The 15,421-nt window shown below is 45.2% G+C and overlaps 2 protein-coding genes across 5 annotated transcripts in view; one reads left to right on the top strand and one right to left on the bottom strand.

The window, feature by feature from the left end:
• Window positions 1–380: 380 nt before the first annotated feature.
• fam13c (family with sequence similarity 13 member C) lies at window positions 381–7,905 on the top strand. Its single transcript, XM_048987125.1, has 10 exons — window positions 381–641; window positions 2,536–2,743; window positions 3,366–3,507; window positions 4,444–4,525; window positions 4,969–5,156; window positions 5,613–5,696; window positions 5,815–5,910; window positions 6,283–6,482; window positions 7,351–7,452; window positions 7,763–7,905. Exons 1-10 carry the CDS (start codon window positions 473–475, stop codon window positions 7,884–7,886), a joined length of 1,395 nt encoding a protein of 464 aa, XP_048843082.1. The 5' UTR covers window positions 381–472; the 3' UTR covers window positions 7,887–7,905.
• phyhiplb (phytanoyl-CoA 2-hydroxylase interacting protein-like b) overlaps window positions 7,897–15,421 on the bottom strand; it is a 33,627-nt gene continuing 26,102 nt past the window's right edge. For 2 of the 4 annotated variants that reach the window (XM_048987129.1, XM_048987126.1), the window contains exons 2-5: window positions 14,264–14,460; window positions 12,596–12,770; window positions 11,575–11,692; window positions 7,897–10,204 (exon numbers count right to left, since the gene is read on the bottom strand). In XM_048987129.1, the coding sequence (XP_048843086.1) occupies window positions 9,670–10,204; window positions 11,575–11,692; window positions 12,596–12,770; window positions 14,264–14,428 (993 nt within the window). In that variant the 5' untranslated portion in view covers window positions 14,429–14,460 and the 3' untranslated portion in view covers window positions 7,897–9,669. Of the gene's footprint in view, window positions 10,205–11,574; window positions 11,693–12,595; window positions 12,771–14,263; window positions 14,461–14,806; window positions 14,888–15,023; window positions 15,100–15,421 lie in introns of those variants that run through there. The other 2 variants (XM_048987127.1, XM_048987128.1) reach the window with 2 other exon arrangements.

The raw sequence follows: 15,421 nt of genomic DNA, 5'->3' as shown, positions 1-15,421 counted from the left end.
CCCCACTTTCCTGAAACACGCACGCACACACACACACGCACGCATGCACGCACGCGCAAGCATCCGCCCCCACGCATAAGCTCTCTTCCCACCCCCCCACCCATACCTGCTCACATATCAGACACGCCGAGCTTAGGAAATTACCGCTGCTGACGACAGCTCGCTAACTCACCCACCCACCCGTCCACCGGCTCCCTCCACTACAGATACGGCGGTAAGGCATGCACGCTCCACACGGACGGGGACTCCTGCAGCGGTCGGCAAGCGAGCGCAGGCACAAGCGCATCTGCCGACAGGGCTGTGTGGAGGAGGCGGTGCGCTGCTGCATCTGAGAGACTCCCCAGGAAGACAGGAGAACCCAGACCCCCCTCCCCCCCCCCCATCACACCCACACGCCTGCTCTCCGACGGCATCCTTTCGGTGACGGAGACCGGCGGTCGGACACGGCCGCTCCGCTTCCACGAGAAGCAGCATGTTCTGCTTCTGTTGGCAGAGTTCCTTCCTGAAGCTGCAGGCACTGGATGCCGAGGCCGGCTCCTCCCTCAGGCCGTCGCCGGAGGACACAGCACCGACGCCGGGCACCAAGGAGCAGAGCCAGACCCCGGTGCGGGGCAGCCGCAGCGAGGAGACCAGCCCTGGCGGTAAGCGAGCGGGCCAGCGGGCCCCCCCTGCGTCTCATCCCCCCCCTCGCCCCTCCCAGGGGCTCTGCATGCTCCCGCCTGGCAAACGCTGCCGCGTCACACGGGGCAAGGGGGCTCTCCGTCAGATCGTGTAGTGAAGTCAATGCGCGTGTCCTACGTGACAGACTCCGCCGCCGCCGCAGAGGGGTCCCCAGCTCAGAGCCGCGCGGCAGCATGAAATTCCCGCTGCCTGTGATACGAATTCCGGGGCTGGCAGTCGCGCTTTTTTTTGCCGAATCGTTTTTGCTGCATGATAAATGTGCGGTGTCAGGAATCCGGCTGAAAGCTCCGCTTCTAAGAATAGCTCCTCGCCGGGGAGCAGGCGTCCCGGGGATATGGCTGAAAGCAGCCACTCTGCAGAAGGTTTCAGGTGTCCCCTCTGCACACCTCTGCGGGTCTGGGGGCTGCTCGCTGCACGAGCCGGGGAGAGTCACGCTCGCAGCTCTCCCGAGGATCTCTTCCTCCCCTCTTATCCCGTTCCCCCTCCCACCCATTTTCGACACCCCCCCCCCCCCCCCCGGGTATATCCCAATTATTCTGGGTTCGCACGAGACACTACAGGGGGTGTGTGCTGGCTGCTGCTTGCACTTTTGCCCATAAGTGCCAAGAAAGTGTCTGTATTTTAATCAGCCGTATATAAAAGGGGATGCGGGTCAGTGGGTCAGAGAGCAGCTTTTCTGTACTCTTACCTGTTCTTAAAGGGAAGTTGCCATCCGGACGCCTGTCAGCATTGCTGTATATTATTACTAGCTAATAATAATACTATTACAGTTACTACTGTCAGCAATTAAGGCTGATTTTGTTCTACTTTTATCTAACTTGTACTTCTTTAGACCCATGACGTATTCAAAGGTTTGAGTCGATTTAGTGGCTGGAGAGGAAAATAGGTTTTTCTGGAAAAGTGACGTGGAGGGAAGGAGAGGGAGCGTGAGGAGGAGAGCGAGAGGAGGAGAGCGAGGCACGCAGGGTGCTGGAGGTGCTGACGTACCTCTGCTTCTGAACCGTCAGGTGACTGGGGTGAAGACTGCTGTGTCGCTGTTCAGAAGCCGCAGGGGGCAACTTTGAAACGCGAGCTTTGAACTTTTCGGCCGCAGGTCACCTTTCAAAAGGGGAGCCGGTGCAGGGGTGTCGTTTCAGCAAACATTTCGCCGTACGCACAGACAAATCTTGGTCTCAGTCTTGGTAATCCAGGCCATAGGGAAATAAAAGCCTGCTGGGCAGATAAATAATGTATGAGCTTCATAATGAGGAGCGGTAGATTCAGAAGTGCCACTGGGTAATGGACCTTTCCTGATAACAAATGTCTGCGACTGTCCCGGCAAGTTAGCATTTTCCACTGGGAAGGTTTTAAAGATGTAGAAGAGCTCCATAGAAATACATTTCATATGATTTAGCCTTATACAAAATCGTTCATAATATAGCTATAAAGTTCAAATACATAGAAATAGGGCTGAAATATTTCATTAAGTATCTGCACTGTCAGAAAAAAAGAGCACCAGTTTGTACCTTTGCTTGTCAGTGCTGCTGTACCCACAAGGGTCTGCCTATTGTACCCTTAGCTGTAGATAAATGTACCTTTTAAGTACAGAAATGGACTCTGAGCGACATCCCTAAGGTACAAACAACCTTAAGGTACCCCCAATGGTACAAAAATGTTCCTTATACTCCATTTCTCTACCTTAAAAGGTACATTTAGCCTTGAGGGCATCCTCAGTGACAAGCAAAGGTACAAACTGCTACTCTTTTTTCATATAGTGTGTGTTATGGAGGTTTATTAGAACGTTTTAGAAAGCAGTCATTCAGCAGGAAGTGGAGCCTGGGATCCCCCTGTTTAACTGTATGTCGCCCATAACAGACCCCAGGTCAGCCGTCAGAGCCCTGATTCTGGAGGGGGAGGGTTGCGAGAGCCAGTCGTCACCGGGGCCCAGCCGCCTCCTGCACCACATCATGGACGACGGGAGCCCCCTCCCATCGCCACGCTGTCCGAGCTTCAGCCAGAGCCTGCGCTTCAACACGGACCCGGAGGCGGCGCCATCGCCCCCCTGCTCCCAGCAGTTCATCATGTAAGATGGCAACATACGCTGCATGAGTCGGCACCTCCTTCTGTGCACTCAGTCCGGGTTTCTGAGTGCTGGGAAAACCACCCAGTGTCACAGAGACCCGCGCACCACATTAGCCCAGAATGGTATGAATTACTGGAAAAATAAGTCATCTGACCGTGGGTTTTTGGGAGTTGACTGAGTTTCTATCCCTTTCCCAAACACCATCTCCAGCACACCCACTGCATCCCAGTTCCCCACACCCATAGCCTGACGGCATAAGGTAACACGTCCACTCCCTGAACCCTCCTAAATTGACATCTGGTACCTTGGCCTGTTTATTTTAGCCTCTGTTGGTTCCTGGTTCATTTGTATCTTCTGTTTACATTTCATAGAGATTCATTTTCCTAGAATATAATATAAATATAACAGTCCTCGAGAGACACAAGCACTTGTGAAATATTTGTATTATACTTATCAAATAGTTAAATCGTGATATTTTAGTTATAAAATGATGTGCATGCTTATTTTTGCATGAAATGTACATTTTGTATTTTCAGCATCGTTACTTTGCACGTGTACGTGCCCTTGTCTCCGTGTGAATGAACCTGACTCTCTGTGGTAACGCAAGTCCTGCCTGCCTCAGGGCTCGCGGCATTGACAGAAGTGAACCTCCAGAGGGCGCCAAAGACACGCTGTCGATCGCCTTTCTCACGAAACACACCCAGACCCTCAAGAGGAAAATTCGCAAGTTCGAAGAAAGGTTTGAACAGGAGAAGAAGTACATGGTATGTGCAACATCCATGTTGGTCGGGGAAGGGGAACTCCAGAATAATTCCATTAGTTACCATATGGTACTCTTGACTATTAAGTACAAATCTGCTCTGAATATCACATTGCTTACCTATTGTGAACATCTGCCCACGCACGGGAGTACTCATCAAATTTTAACAGCACCACACATTCGTCTAGGAAAGCCCTCCCATTTAATATAACTATATAAGACGTAAGTTTTACATTTTTCCAAAGTCAATTGAATCATGATCGTCTGTTATTGACTTCAGTGCAAAAAGAAAAATAACATTCAAATTAGTTATTTGTGAAGCACAGAAAGATGCACATCTTTCTTCATTTGCTGCAATATCCTCCAAAATGCACTGGAAGTAATTTGATGTTGAACGTCCTTATGAAAACTGGATGGATGGAATTCCCCTTTTTAGGGGTCCAAGAAGCGTGGCTGCTGGATACCTGTTGTTTTCGTTCTGAATATTAACGAGTGGAATTGCAATATTAAATGTAAAAGAATGAAAAAACACGTCTCTGCTTCTAAATGCCTGATTTTCTACACTTAAAACACAGCAGCTGTGGCAGCATATCGTTGGACCGGATATATTCGACCTTTCTGGGAAACGCTCTCCTATCTGGAAGTATAAGAAGTTCCCAAAATTCAACAATAGTTTTCTTTCATACCTCAAAGCCAAGCTTTACTGGTTATGTCTAGCACAAATCAGTTATTATATGAGTTATTATGATGAAGCATATGCTAATTCAACTTACTGAGGACCAGTCCAGGGATAACGGCTAACAGTCCTGCATTATTCTCATCGGAGAGAGCAGTGACAAGTATGGGAAATGTCGCCCTCTGCAGGTCGGATTTAGTTTTGCATTTTATTTTAATTCTGCGTCACCTTTTCTTTGATTATGTGCTTTGTTCCTTCTCCCAGCCCTCACACAACGATAAAACGGCAAATCCAGAGATGTCCAAGCTCATGAATGAGCTTGCCAAGTCTCGCAAGCAGCTTAAAGGTAGGAACTTGCTCCACCTTCCGGTGGATTTCTCAGTTATCTGGGTTAACTTAAGCTAGAAGTCATGACTGAGGAGGAATGCTTCTCACCTAAACTCTTATTAAATGATCATGGCTTCTGGCTTAAGTTAACCCAGCTAACTGCGAAATCCTACTTTGAGGAACACCGCCCTGGTCTTTCTTTAAGCCATGAAACATTTCCCCCTGAATGAATGAATAAAATGCATATAGCGCAGTAGAATGTTATGGTTGGTGAGAACAGCATCCAATTAACAATTTGCTGCTGGTGAAGGAATCTGAGGTTACTGCAGAATAATGAAAATAAAAATTAAAATAAGGAGAACACTATCTGTCTTGGTTAAGACTGGAAATATATGAATTCAACCTCCCTCCCCCACCCCCAAATTAAAAAAAAAACTGATTTGAATTTCTTTTATTCCATAGACCTCAAATTGAAACAATCTGTGGAGGAGCTGAGAGAGCAGAAGGACACAGAAATATGCAAGTACAACAGTGACCTGCAGGGGGCGACAGAGTCACAGCATAAGCCCTCCTTGGAGGAGACGGTAGACGCCCTGCTGAAAAGACTTAGGGAGAAGCGACAGGCCCTTGGCCTCCCAGACAATATGAAGGTAAAGCCATTGCTGGAGATTATGTCCCCGTCCAGGTGACAGTGTGTTCTTTACCTGTTTAGGCTTGTGTTTTGCAGCTGGTATAGTTTTAAAACTGGTTGCTGGAAAAAAAAGATATATAACATTGGTTTCTGTAGTGCCGCTACTAGTAAAATGCTGAGCCCAGGGCTGAATCGTATAACTCAAACAAATGCTAAGTGTGTCTCATAACTGCCACCGTTGTGCCTGTGGAATGCTGGCTTGTAGCTCCCGCCAGTGTGATGGATTCGGGTGCTGACAGGCGCCTCGCTTAGCATGGCCCCGAGTGGCATCAGGTCACCCACAACGTGACAAATAGCCCCCTACGCGGAATGTAACGGCTGGCTGGGGGGTGCTCAAGATCACCCCCAAAATGTGAAAGGTAAATAAAACTAAATTGCGGAATAAATTGTTCTCCTCGCTTTTTCGTTTATCCAGGAAATGACCCAAAAACAGATGGCCCTGGAAAAAATTACTCTGCAGAAATGCTTGCTGTACTTCGAGAGTCTCCATGGCCGACCAGTAAGACCTTTCTTCTGTTAAATATCAGTGTGCTGGATCCCGTGCCAGCGATGACACCATGATAAATTGCTTCCTGTTCACGCGTGCTGCCATGGTAACCAGCCTCATGTGATCTCAGGACTCGAAGCAGGAGAGGAGCCTTGTGAAGCCGTTGTACGACAGATACCAGATGATCAAGCAGTTGCTCTGCGCCACTCCTACCATCACCACCATAGTCAGTAACCTTTCAGATCTTTAACTGTCTGGTGTCTTTGCATCTCCTCTAACTTCAGGTGGTGCGTGTTCTCTTGGCCTTACAAGGAATGTGATAACTCGATGTGTTGAGACCCTTGTGGCTACAGCATGTAGGGTTAGTTATTTTTGTTAAGCGGAAAGAATGCAAAATATACCCTGTGTAAATAGCTTCAGATTCAGACGCTGGTTAACTGGCATATTATAATTATAAAGTGGGATATGGCCAGACACACAGGGATTGTTAGCGTGCCGTGCATTTATTTCATCATCCCCTACAATATGCATATTGTTGGAAAAAGGTGGATGAATGGTGAGGTCGTGGTGGGTGATGGGGGTCTGGGCTTCTGTACAGGAGGAAGAGGAGGGGTCAGATGAGGAGTGCGTGCCGCAATGCCCCGTACAGCCCTGTCGGTCGGAGCGCCCACCCCCGACTGATAAGTCGCCAGGGACACAGGAAGAGGACAGCGACACAGCCTTTGTGTCCCCGCTGGATGAGGTCAAAGCCGTGCGTCAGCCGGGCGTCACCATGTCCAACCTGCACGAGGCCTCCAGGTAACAGGAAACGCCTTGAGGATTCTTCACTGAACAGACGGACCTAAAGCAGCCCAGATCCCTTAATTAAGCTAACTGAAGCGATCAGTATTGTTGATGAACCATGATAAATTAATGGGTGCTAAACAACACAAGTAAAAAAATCCTATTAAACTAAATGTTAGAACTTCAAAAATCCTTCCATCCATTTTCAGAACCTGCTTCTCTGGGTACGGCCCTGTTGAATTTTAGCTTGTGAGATTTTGGGGAGGGTGGGATAAAAGACAAGCCCGTTCCAATACGCCAATCCTAATTTTATTTTGTTTTCAGCTCGTTAAAAGACATAATTACTTGGAAGTGAAAGCAAACTAAATGTAAATGCTGCACTACGAAGAAAAGAAATGAATTTTTCCAATCAGTCAGCCAAGCCTAAATGTTGGATGCAGATAAAGGGAACAGTTAGCAAGAATGTTAAGGCGGGGGGGGGGGGGGGGGGGGGGGCTTACACCTAGCACTTAATGGCTGCTAAAGAATGTAAATTTAATTGCAGCTGTTTATTCATGTTCCATCTGGTGCAGCAGCTTCAGGTTGGTCGCTGACACTTGCAAAATGTTTGTTCAGTTGTATCATGTGGGAAACGACGGCCTAGCATGACAGAAAACGGATGAAGATGCTAGAGCGGATTATAATAATTGACTCTATAAAGAATTATAATTAGTTATGTCTGGACATGCAGCCATTAGAATTAACATGACCCATAAATCCTGCTGACATAAACCGGAAATCTCTTTGTCACTATTTTAAGTTGTTTGACAAGGAAATCTGGTTTGTACAGTTGGTGGATGGAAATCCCATGTTGTGCTCTTTGCTGGGGGGGGCGCCATTCCAGGTCAGAGCTCCTGGAGTCCCTCCGGGAAACCCGAGTGGAGAAGAAGAGGCGTCGCAAGGCACTCCGAGAGTTTGAGCTGCAGTTTTTCAGACAAATGGGGAGGTAAGTCTCCTCGAGGGCAACCTCTGATCTTACTATAACAAAATGTTGTGCTTAGCAGTAAATAACAGTAAATAACCACCCATGAGAGCGATGGCTTGGCCAGAAAAATTACCTCGAGAATACTCTCACTGCATCTTCTGAGAGAAAGTAGGTTGTTTAACCATTTCTGTAAATGCATTAAATTAATATTCAGATCATTTCATATCCAGCAATGCACTAAACTAAGTTGATGCAGACTACCCTGTTCTACTTTGTTCTAGCTTGTTCTAACTTGTTCAAGCTTGTCCCATTTCATTCTCTTCCCCACTAGGGCCGTTCAGAAGGATGACCGTATTCCCATGGCTGAAGAGTATCAGGAGTACAAGAACCTGAAAGCTAAACTCAGATTACTGGAAGTCCTTCTGAGTAAACAGGACGTTTCAAAGACTATCTGAGAGAAAGACGTTGTTCGTTTAAGATTTATTTTTGAACAAACTGCTCAACACCTTTGAACAAAGAGACGTTTCGTATCGGACTTGTTTGTGCCATACTGACAACTGCGATGCACTTTATGACATTCACCTTGGTTGACAAAATTACATCATTTGACAAAGATGCAACATATAGTGCACTACCACAGCTACTGTAAGTATTGTTGTTTAACGCTATTTTATTTGGAAAAACAAAGATTTTAGAGACAGAAACAGATATTAGGGAAAGTCAATTCTATGCTAAAATATGGCACTTTATATTTACCGAAGAGATTTTTTTAAACCAAAGTCAGAATAATATGCAGTTTTTCTCATGTCTGGTTTTGGGTTTTACAGTGTTTCTGGGACCAGTGACTAAGACTGATACTTACAGTGTTTCTGGGACCAGTGACTAAGACTGATACTTACAGTGTTTGAAATTCAGTATGCAGACCACTCTTTAAGCTCTTCTGCAGTGGAGACAACCTCCAGTCATCACAATTCTACAACATCCTTCTGCTACAGTTTCCAAAAAAGCCTACATATATCATGCACGTGGACTTCGGGGCGTGCGAAGCCATTTTCAACTTGAGAGAAATGTACAAATGACATGAAACAGGCGTATGGGATGAAGAAGTGAGCCCAACACACAACAAAACAAAACAAAAAGGTTTTAAACCCTAATAATGCAATCCGTCCTTCAACCGTGGACTGAAAAGTGGTCACCGTTCCGTGAATTTCCCAGTAAAACTTTGCCTTGGTCGTGATTCCTTTCGGGAAACACTGCGCCAAGCGCACTCGCAAACTCGTCTTTGAAATGTACACAGCCGTGAGATGTTGTTTTTGTTTTTAAGTCGAATAACTGCGAGCCATGTTATCGTTTCTGCATGCCGTCCAGTTCAAGGCTATTCGAGTCTACTGTGCTGCAACTGTACGAAATGCGATATTAGATCGGCCACCGTCTGGATTGTGTTGCTTTACGGTCACATCTGCTGAAAAGGAATGTTAGCGTTTAGCTAGTTTATTAACGTTAGCGGTAGCTTATTTCTTTACTTTACCGCAAATTGTGCCTGCTGCTGCCGTTCCTCCCCATCGGCCTATCCCCTGCTTTCCTCTCTCTCCTTCCGGTTTCTCTGTTTTGTATACAACAGTAAAAATAAATATTTTTATATCACATTTATTATGTTTTAACACAGTATATGGTTTCTAGAATAAATAACATTTAACACTGCCGAAAAACATGGCGGAGGTTGTCACATTTCTAGGTTTTGTTTGTTGAAATCATGCTGCAGGTACAACCTATCATGCTCAAATATTATCCGGTAATTATAATTTAATCACAAGATAGTTAATACGGATTTGTGTAATTCCTTTTAGAAGCTGTTACCATTGCTTTACTACAGCGGTTTGATCAGTTTTTATTACCCTTGGCAAACATTACATCGCAGCTCAAGTTTCGCAGTATTTTCTGTTATAAGCATCTTAGCCGGGGAGGAAAAAGCGGAGTTACTGTCTGACTTGGCAGGGACTTCACAAATACCTCCATAAAAGATAGAAAAATAGGAACACATTTAGCCAGAACAGGTGTTCGTTAAATGAAAAGGAAAAAAGAAGCAAAATAAAACAGGCAAATGAAAAGACGGCTGTTTGGTTGAAAGCTGTGAATGCATGCTGTTTATGAAGTCGGGGCCAACCGGACATTAAAGGGGTTAGACAATCTCTGGAGGGTGTTTTCCAAGGGTGACGGTTCGGCGGGGTGGGGGGTGGGTTAGCGGCCCACGCTGATGTTGCAGGTCTTGCAGCTGGGATCTTTCTTGGCGTTGACCGTGGATAAGCTCATGAGCTGGTGCCCGCTGATCTCGGCGACAGTCCCCAGGGACAGGTGCACCGGGTCGGTGTAGATGACCTCCAGGATGACGTCCTGGGCGTGGTGGAACACCAGCTGGCCATCTTCCTCAGTGCAGGTCAGGAACCTGTTGTCGGCGATGTCCAGTGCGGGCAGCCGCTGCTTGCAGAACTCGTCGCCCGGCGAACCCTCAGGGGCCAGCACCAGGATGACGTAGTGGTAGGCCGTGTACATGCAGTAGAAGTCCCCGAAGTACAGGTTGGTCTTTGGGTTGAACAGGACTTCAGCCTGCACCTCGAAGCGGTACCTCCCATAGGGGGAATCCTGCGGAGGCTTGCCGGTGTTGAACTCGGTGTTGCAGCTGAAGAAGATGCCCTCCAGCTTGCCGCTTATGGGAGAACCGTGACTGCCGCTGTTGTCCTTCACGGATGGGAGCATCTTGTTGTTTTGGGCCTGCCTATAGCAACAAAGCAAAGTGTGGTTCACGGTGGACGGTAGTCATTCACTCCGCTACACACGTTTCTGCCATGCTTTGAAGTACAATCTTTGGTGCTTTCACTGAGTGTTACATTGTATTTAATTAGCAGACACTTTTATCCAAAGTGACCTACAAACGAAAAGCAGGATCAGACGGTCCCTGGAGTGACTGTGTGTTAAGGGCCTCGCTGAAGGGCCCAATGGTGACATCGCTCTGTGATTCGAGTCAGGGACCTTCTGATCACCGACACAGACTCCTGTGAGCCTCAGTGCTCTCAATGTCCTTGTCCTTGGATTTCCAGAAATTCACATCATTCAAAATGTGCAACACAGGTATTTACAGCTAACTTTCTCACTGTCAATTACTCAGCTGAGGATAAAAAGGTAATTACAGAAATATCACACTTCTATCCTCTCCGTTCCTAATGTTCCTGGGAACTGCAAGGACAAAGCTGTTTAAAGATCAGATCCAAACATTCCAGTGATATAAAAGATTCAGAGAAATGTGAAGCTGGTCTTTCAAGACACTCATGCAACTCCTGTAAAACATGGATTAATTTCGTTCCTTCAGCATTTGGTGTGACCTCCTATCCAACATTCATTTACCTTGTGAGCTGTGACAGGGAACAGTCAGACTAGAGAATTGTGTGTGTTTTGGGAAGGAAAACTACATCAGTGAATAAAAATCTTCCCCGGCAGATATTAGCTTCCTAGTGCTGTAACCCTGGCTTGCTTTCCAAGATTCACGTATAAGGAGCCTGACTATTCTGTCTTGTCATGAGAACCCGCTTGCTATTTTTTTTTTCCCCCAGACAGTTTCGTGCAGATCTGAAAACATCCTGTCTACGCAAGAAGCAGCTGATTTGTGCCGGAAAAAGCCAAGTGACTAAGAACATATGGAAGTTTGTTGTTACGAAACAATGTTTTATGAGGTTCATATTTCCTTATAATATACAGAAATGAAATTATTTTTTTGCTCGGACGTTCTATTTTGATGATCAGCGGTGATTTATAGCGCTGTGCTGACTGTCGTTTTTCCTTCTTATGTCCTCTGCAATACCAGAGTCGCAGTGATCCCGGTAATCACAGTATCTGTTTAATTAATGTAATCAGACAGAGGATTAGCGAAATGAAGCAGAATCACTTGGCCGAGCTTGCACCACCGCCCTTGTATAGCACACTGAGTAATCAAATAACCCCATATCTGCGACTGGCCTTGAGGGCTAAATTACATTTCATCAGATCCCTGGCCGATGCTTAAGAGCGAACATCAATAAGCAGGGGAACATTTCCCCAAATTGAAAGACAGCCCTACACACTGTTCCCCAACGGTCCTGTAGGACGGCCCACCTGGCATGGTCAAAGTACTCCTTCTGCTGGTTGCGATAAAAGACCGAGAACTTCAGCATCCTCCCCGCGATCACCTCAGCTTTCTCTAGCAACTGCGTGAGATGGACCGTGGAGTAATCTGCCAACAGAGAGAACCATATTTTAGGCGTTTCCCAGAACGGACTTGAGTTGAAAGTTAAGCGTCTTCACTGGCATCTTCAACTCTACAGCACATGGGTTCACACAAGAAATGAAGAGATTAATAAATATTACTGTATTTGAGGGGGCACAAGTAACGTAATAACGCACTACTCAAGCACAAATCATAAACAAATACAACTGACTGAAATACATGAACCGTTATGACTGACTGATGACAAACAAACATGAGATCAGTACATAAATTAACATTTAGTTTTTCGGTTAATTAATGTATTAAGTAGGAGTATAGTCTACTGCATTGTGCTTCCTCGAGTAAAGTGTTACCGATAAAGATGATAAACATCATAAGACAATCAAACGTGACATATTAAGACATGGGTATAAGACATAGGACAAAAAAATACAGTTAAAATACAGTTTGCATTGTAGTATCGTTTAGTTGTGGGAGAGGTGAATTTGAATGGTAGACCTTTACCTGGGTTTGGTCTGGCTGACACACTTTCTGCCAGCACATGATTAAAACCACGTGCTGTTATGCTCTGTTCTTGGATGGACAGTGTGTGTATGTTGTTTTCACTCCAGCCGATTTCCCTGGCTTAGCTACTCTGATTCTAAATTATGCTGCTTGTGCGGCAGGTCTGCCTAGCTACCCCAGTGCGCGCATGAAAGATCACTGGGTTTTATTGGATGCTGTCTGTCATTTTAAAAAAAATGTAAAAATATCAGCCCAGAAGAGCCGATTTACAGCGGGTGTTCGAGCGAAAGCCGCTGTACTCTACTCTACGGGCTTTATTTGGCACTTCTGATTTAAACGCTACATCCTGCCTTTTGCCACCATCCCTCTGGCATATGTCCAGCCTGCATGGAGCCCACCCCTCACCGGCAGTGCAGAACTCAATGATCTCACTCCACTCCGACACAGCGTAGTCTCCGTCGCTCTGCTTGGCGGCCGTCTGGACGGCCACAGTGTACTCGGTGCGTGGGCTCAGGAACCAATGCCCCCGGACGGTCATAGGAAGAGGGACGGCCTTGGCCACTAGCTTCGTCGGGACGTCCTACGAAGAGGGGACAGGCGGTGAAGGCCGGGCCGGCTCAACGCTACTGTGTTGTGCGATTCTGCCAGACCTGTAGGGGCCACTAAAGACACCTTTAAAAATCTAGAACCTTCTTCCTTCATTTTTTTTATTCAGGCTTAAGAATTTGTGGCACCGTTCCCGCATTAGGGGGACACTGATTAAGCTAACATCATTTTAATAAGCCACCACCTGCCACAAAGGAGAGTATAATGCCACAAAGCAGGGTGCACGCAGATGGTGACGAAAAGCTACGTGAATTAATCGTCTCAGAACACGCTACTGTTTTCTAATTCTAAACCACGCTCACAGACAGACAGAGAAAACATGTTCGGAACCAGGAGTCACACAAGTAAAATAATTGCTTGTATAGCTAGGCAGGGAATCAAGGCTGAGTGGTTCGAGGATCTGTCTTCAAATCAGAGGAAAAAAAAACATTAAACGAATTAAGTTGGAAGTTGACAGGCTAATTACCTTGGCGTGTTTTTGAGCTCTTCGTTATGCCTGTTTAAGTAATGTTTCTGGAGAACAGTTTTCAGTAAACCTTGATAACGGCAATTTCTCTATTCGCTACTGAAACATCTTCTGTCTTCGTTGGGAGTTTCTCTCGCTCATTTTGTCCCATTAGCATTTGACTGAAAATTTTTCTTTTCAAACATTTTTTACGTTCTGGTTAATTTTACGTTTTTTTTTTTTTCCCCAGTCCAGTTTCCATCTTGTTTCCATAGATAACAGAATTCATACATAAACTATGCATGAATTTTCAGTACTTTTAAATTCATATTATTTATATTCCACAGAATTTACTTTTTTATTTACAGAAATATGATGTCCAATTGCATCTCATTTATATTAATCAGGTGATTGCAATGAGTCTCGGAAGATACTTATTTCCAAAAAATAACTTCATAATGTGTACAAAGTGCAGACTGTAGATTTAAGTCTGTGTGTTGAAAATGCATTATGGTACAGAGAGTTCTTCCGTAGCTTTTAGTCAGGAGAGAAGAGCAGCCTTATGAAAATTACTTTCTGTTGTGTCCTTTGAAGGCGCAGATTTAAAAAAATTTTAAATTTGCATTTCTCTGTTTCTAACTCCTACTTTTCATCTAGAGGAAGAAGTAGACTATGATCTACTATAACCTATAATGATTACATACTGTATTTGAATAAAAGCAGTCTAAAAATCTTACAGATATCTGCATTATGCACTCGCAGACCAATGCATTGTGAATGTCTTTTTAAGAAAAAAGGCAGAATCTTTCAATAACTTTTGTCATTTATTTTCTCTTTCTAAGTCTCTATAGTTTTTAAACCAAATATTTACAGTAATGATGTTCTGCATTAGGTAAATACCCAGTCGTATGAATAAAATTTTGAGCTGCTTTTAAAAACTCAGACACAAGTCAAACAACTGGTATGAACGTCACCGATTAAGTCAAGGTATCCATCCTGAAATTCCCTCCGAAGGTGCCTACCTTGTGTTTGAATTTATTTGAGTTCTTGTTCTCCTTCTTGTTGAGATCGATGAAGTAATGCGTGATGCGCTCCTTGGCTTTAGAGTCCATGTCCCAGGATATCTTGAAGGAGTCACACGTGATGTTGTTTATTTTGATATTCTGTGGGACAGGAAGCTCTTCCATCTCTGCAATTCCGCTATCCTGTGATTTATTTCCTGCAGGAGAAGGAGACCGAATGGTCATATATCATCTCTGTGCAACAGAGCGCCTTCGAAAGCAGGTTTAACTCTTGCCATCGAGGTCAATGAAGCATTAGTCAGAGAAAAACTCATTTACATCAGCCACCAGCAGCTTGATTCTCACTTGGTGTGGAACTGACAGTTTGAATTGTTATTACCATAGCAACAGCGGTCCCAACCCAGGAATTTCTCTTTGTAACTCTTGAACAATTCTACCCAAATTGTGCAAGTTTCTTCCTGCAGTCCAAAGACTTGTAGTTAGGGTAACTAGTAGTAATGTGTATATGTACGTGCCCCTGTGATGTCCAGGATTTGCACATACCGCACCTCCCATAAGCCTGATCAGGATAAATGGTTAGAAGATGCCACATCTAAGGACATGTCTCCGAGGAGCCGACGACAGCTAGATGTTTGGACGAAAATGCCAAGTGTCACATACAACAGTTCCCTGCGGCATTCAGTTTAATATAATCAGCACCAGCCACTTGCACTTTGTAGCTATAAACAGCACAGCCTATTTTTTAGATGAGGAAACTCACTTCCGCGTATCCGTCCGTGGCCTTACACGGTCTCAAAGATACGTGACAAACAGGTAACGCGGTTACAGATGTGGGCGTGCTTGGCATTCGAATGACGCATACTAGCGTTCAGTCCAAATGTAGGGAGGAATCTGAATAGACAATGATCAATAAACAAAGAGTGGCGAAATTATCCGTACCATGGAGTCCTTAAGCTAAGTGAGAAGAGCCAAATCAGAAGGGACCCACACTCCACATCTCCTATTAATATAAAACGTAGATCTGTCTGGAAGCAATAAGGAAAATAATGTTATTAAAAACATTATTACGGAGTTGTTTATTTTTCGGTACTTTCCGTCAGCAACTTGGGAATAGCATGTTTCTGATGTATGTGGTAGTTCTGGTGGTTTAAGATAAGA

Source organism: Brienomyrus brachyistius, chromosome 20, assembly GCF_023856365.1.
Source record: "Brienomyrus brachyistius isolate T26 chromosome 20, BBRACH_0.4, whole genome shotgun sequence".
In the NCBI taxonomy this organism is placed as follows: Eukaryota; Metazoa; Chordata; class Actinopteri; order Osteoglossiformes; family Mormyridae; genus Brienomyrus; species Brienomyrus brachyistius.
This window is presented reverse-complemented; position numbering and strand designations above follow the sequence as displayed.

Excerpts from the sequence above, each read along its gene's own strand:
- fam13c (XM_048987125.1), top strand. The coding sequence starts at position 473 with ATGTTCTGCTTCTGTTGGCAGAGTTCCTTCCTGAAGCTGCAGGCACTG. Across the intron at positions 642-2,535 it reads CGAGGAGACCAGCCCTGGCG|ACCCCAGGTCAGCCGTCAGA; the intron begins GTAAGCGAGCGG and ends CGCCCATAACAG. Across the intron at positions 5,157-5,612 it reads GCCTCCCAGACAATATGAAG|GAAATGACCCAAAAACAGAT; the intron begins GTAAAGCCATTG and ends TCGTTTATCCAG.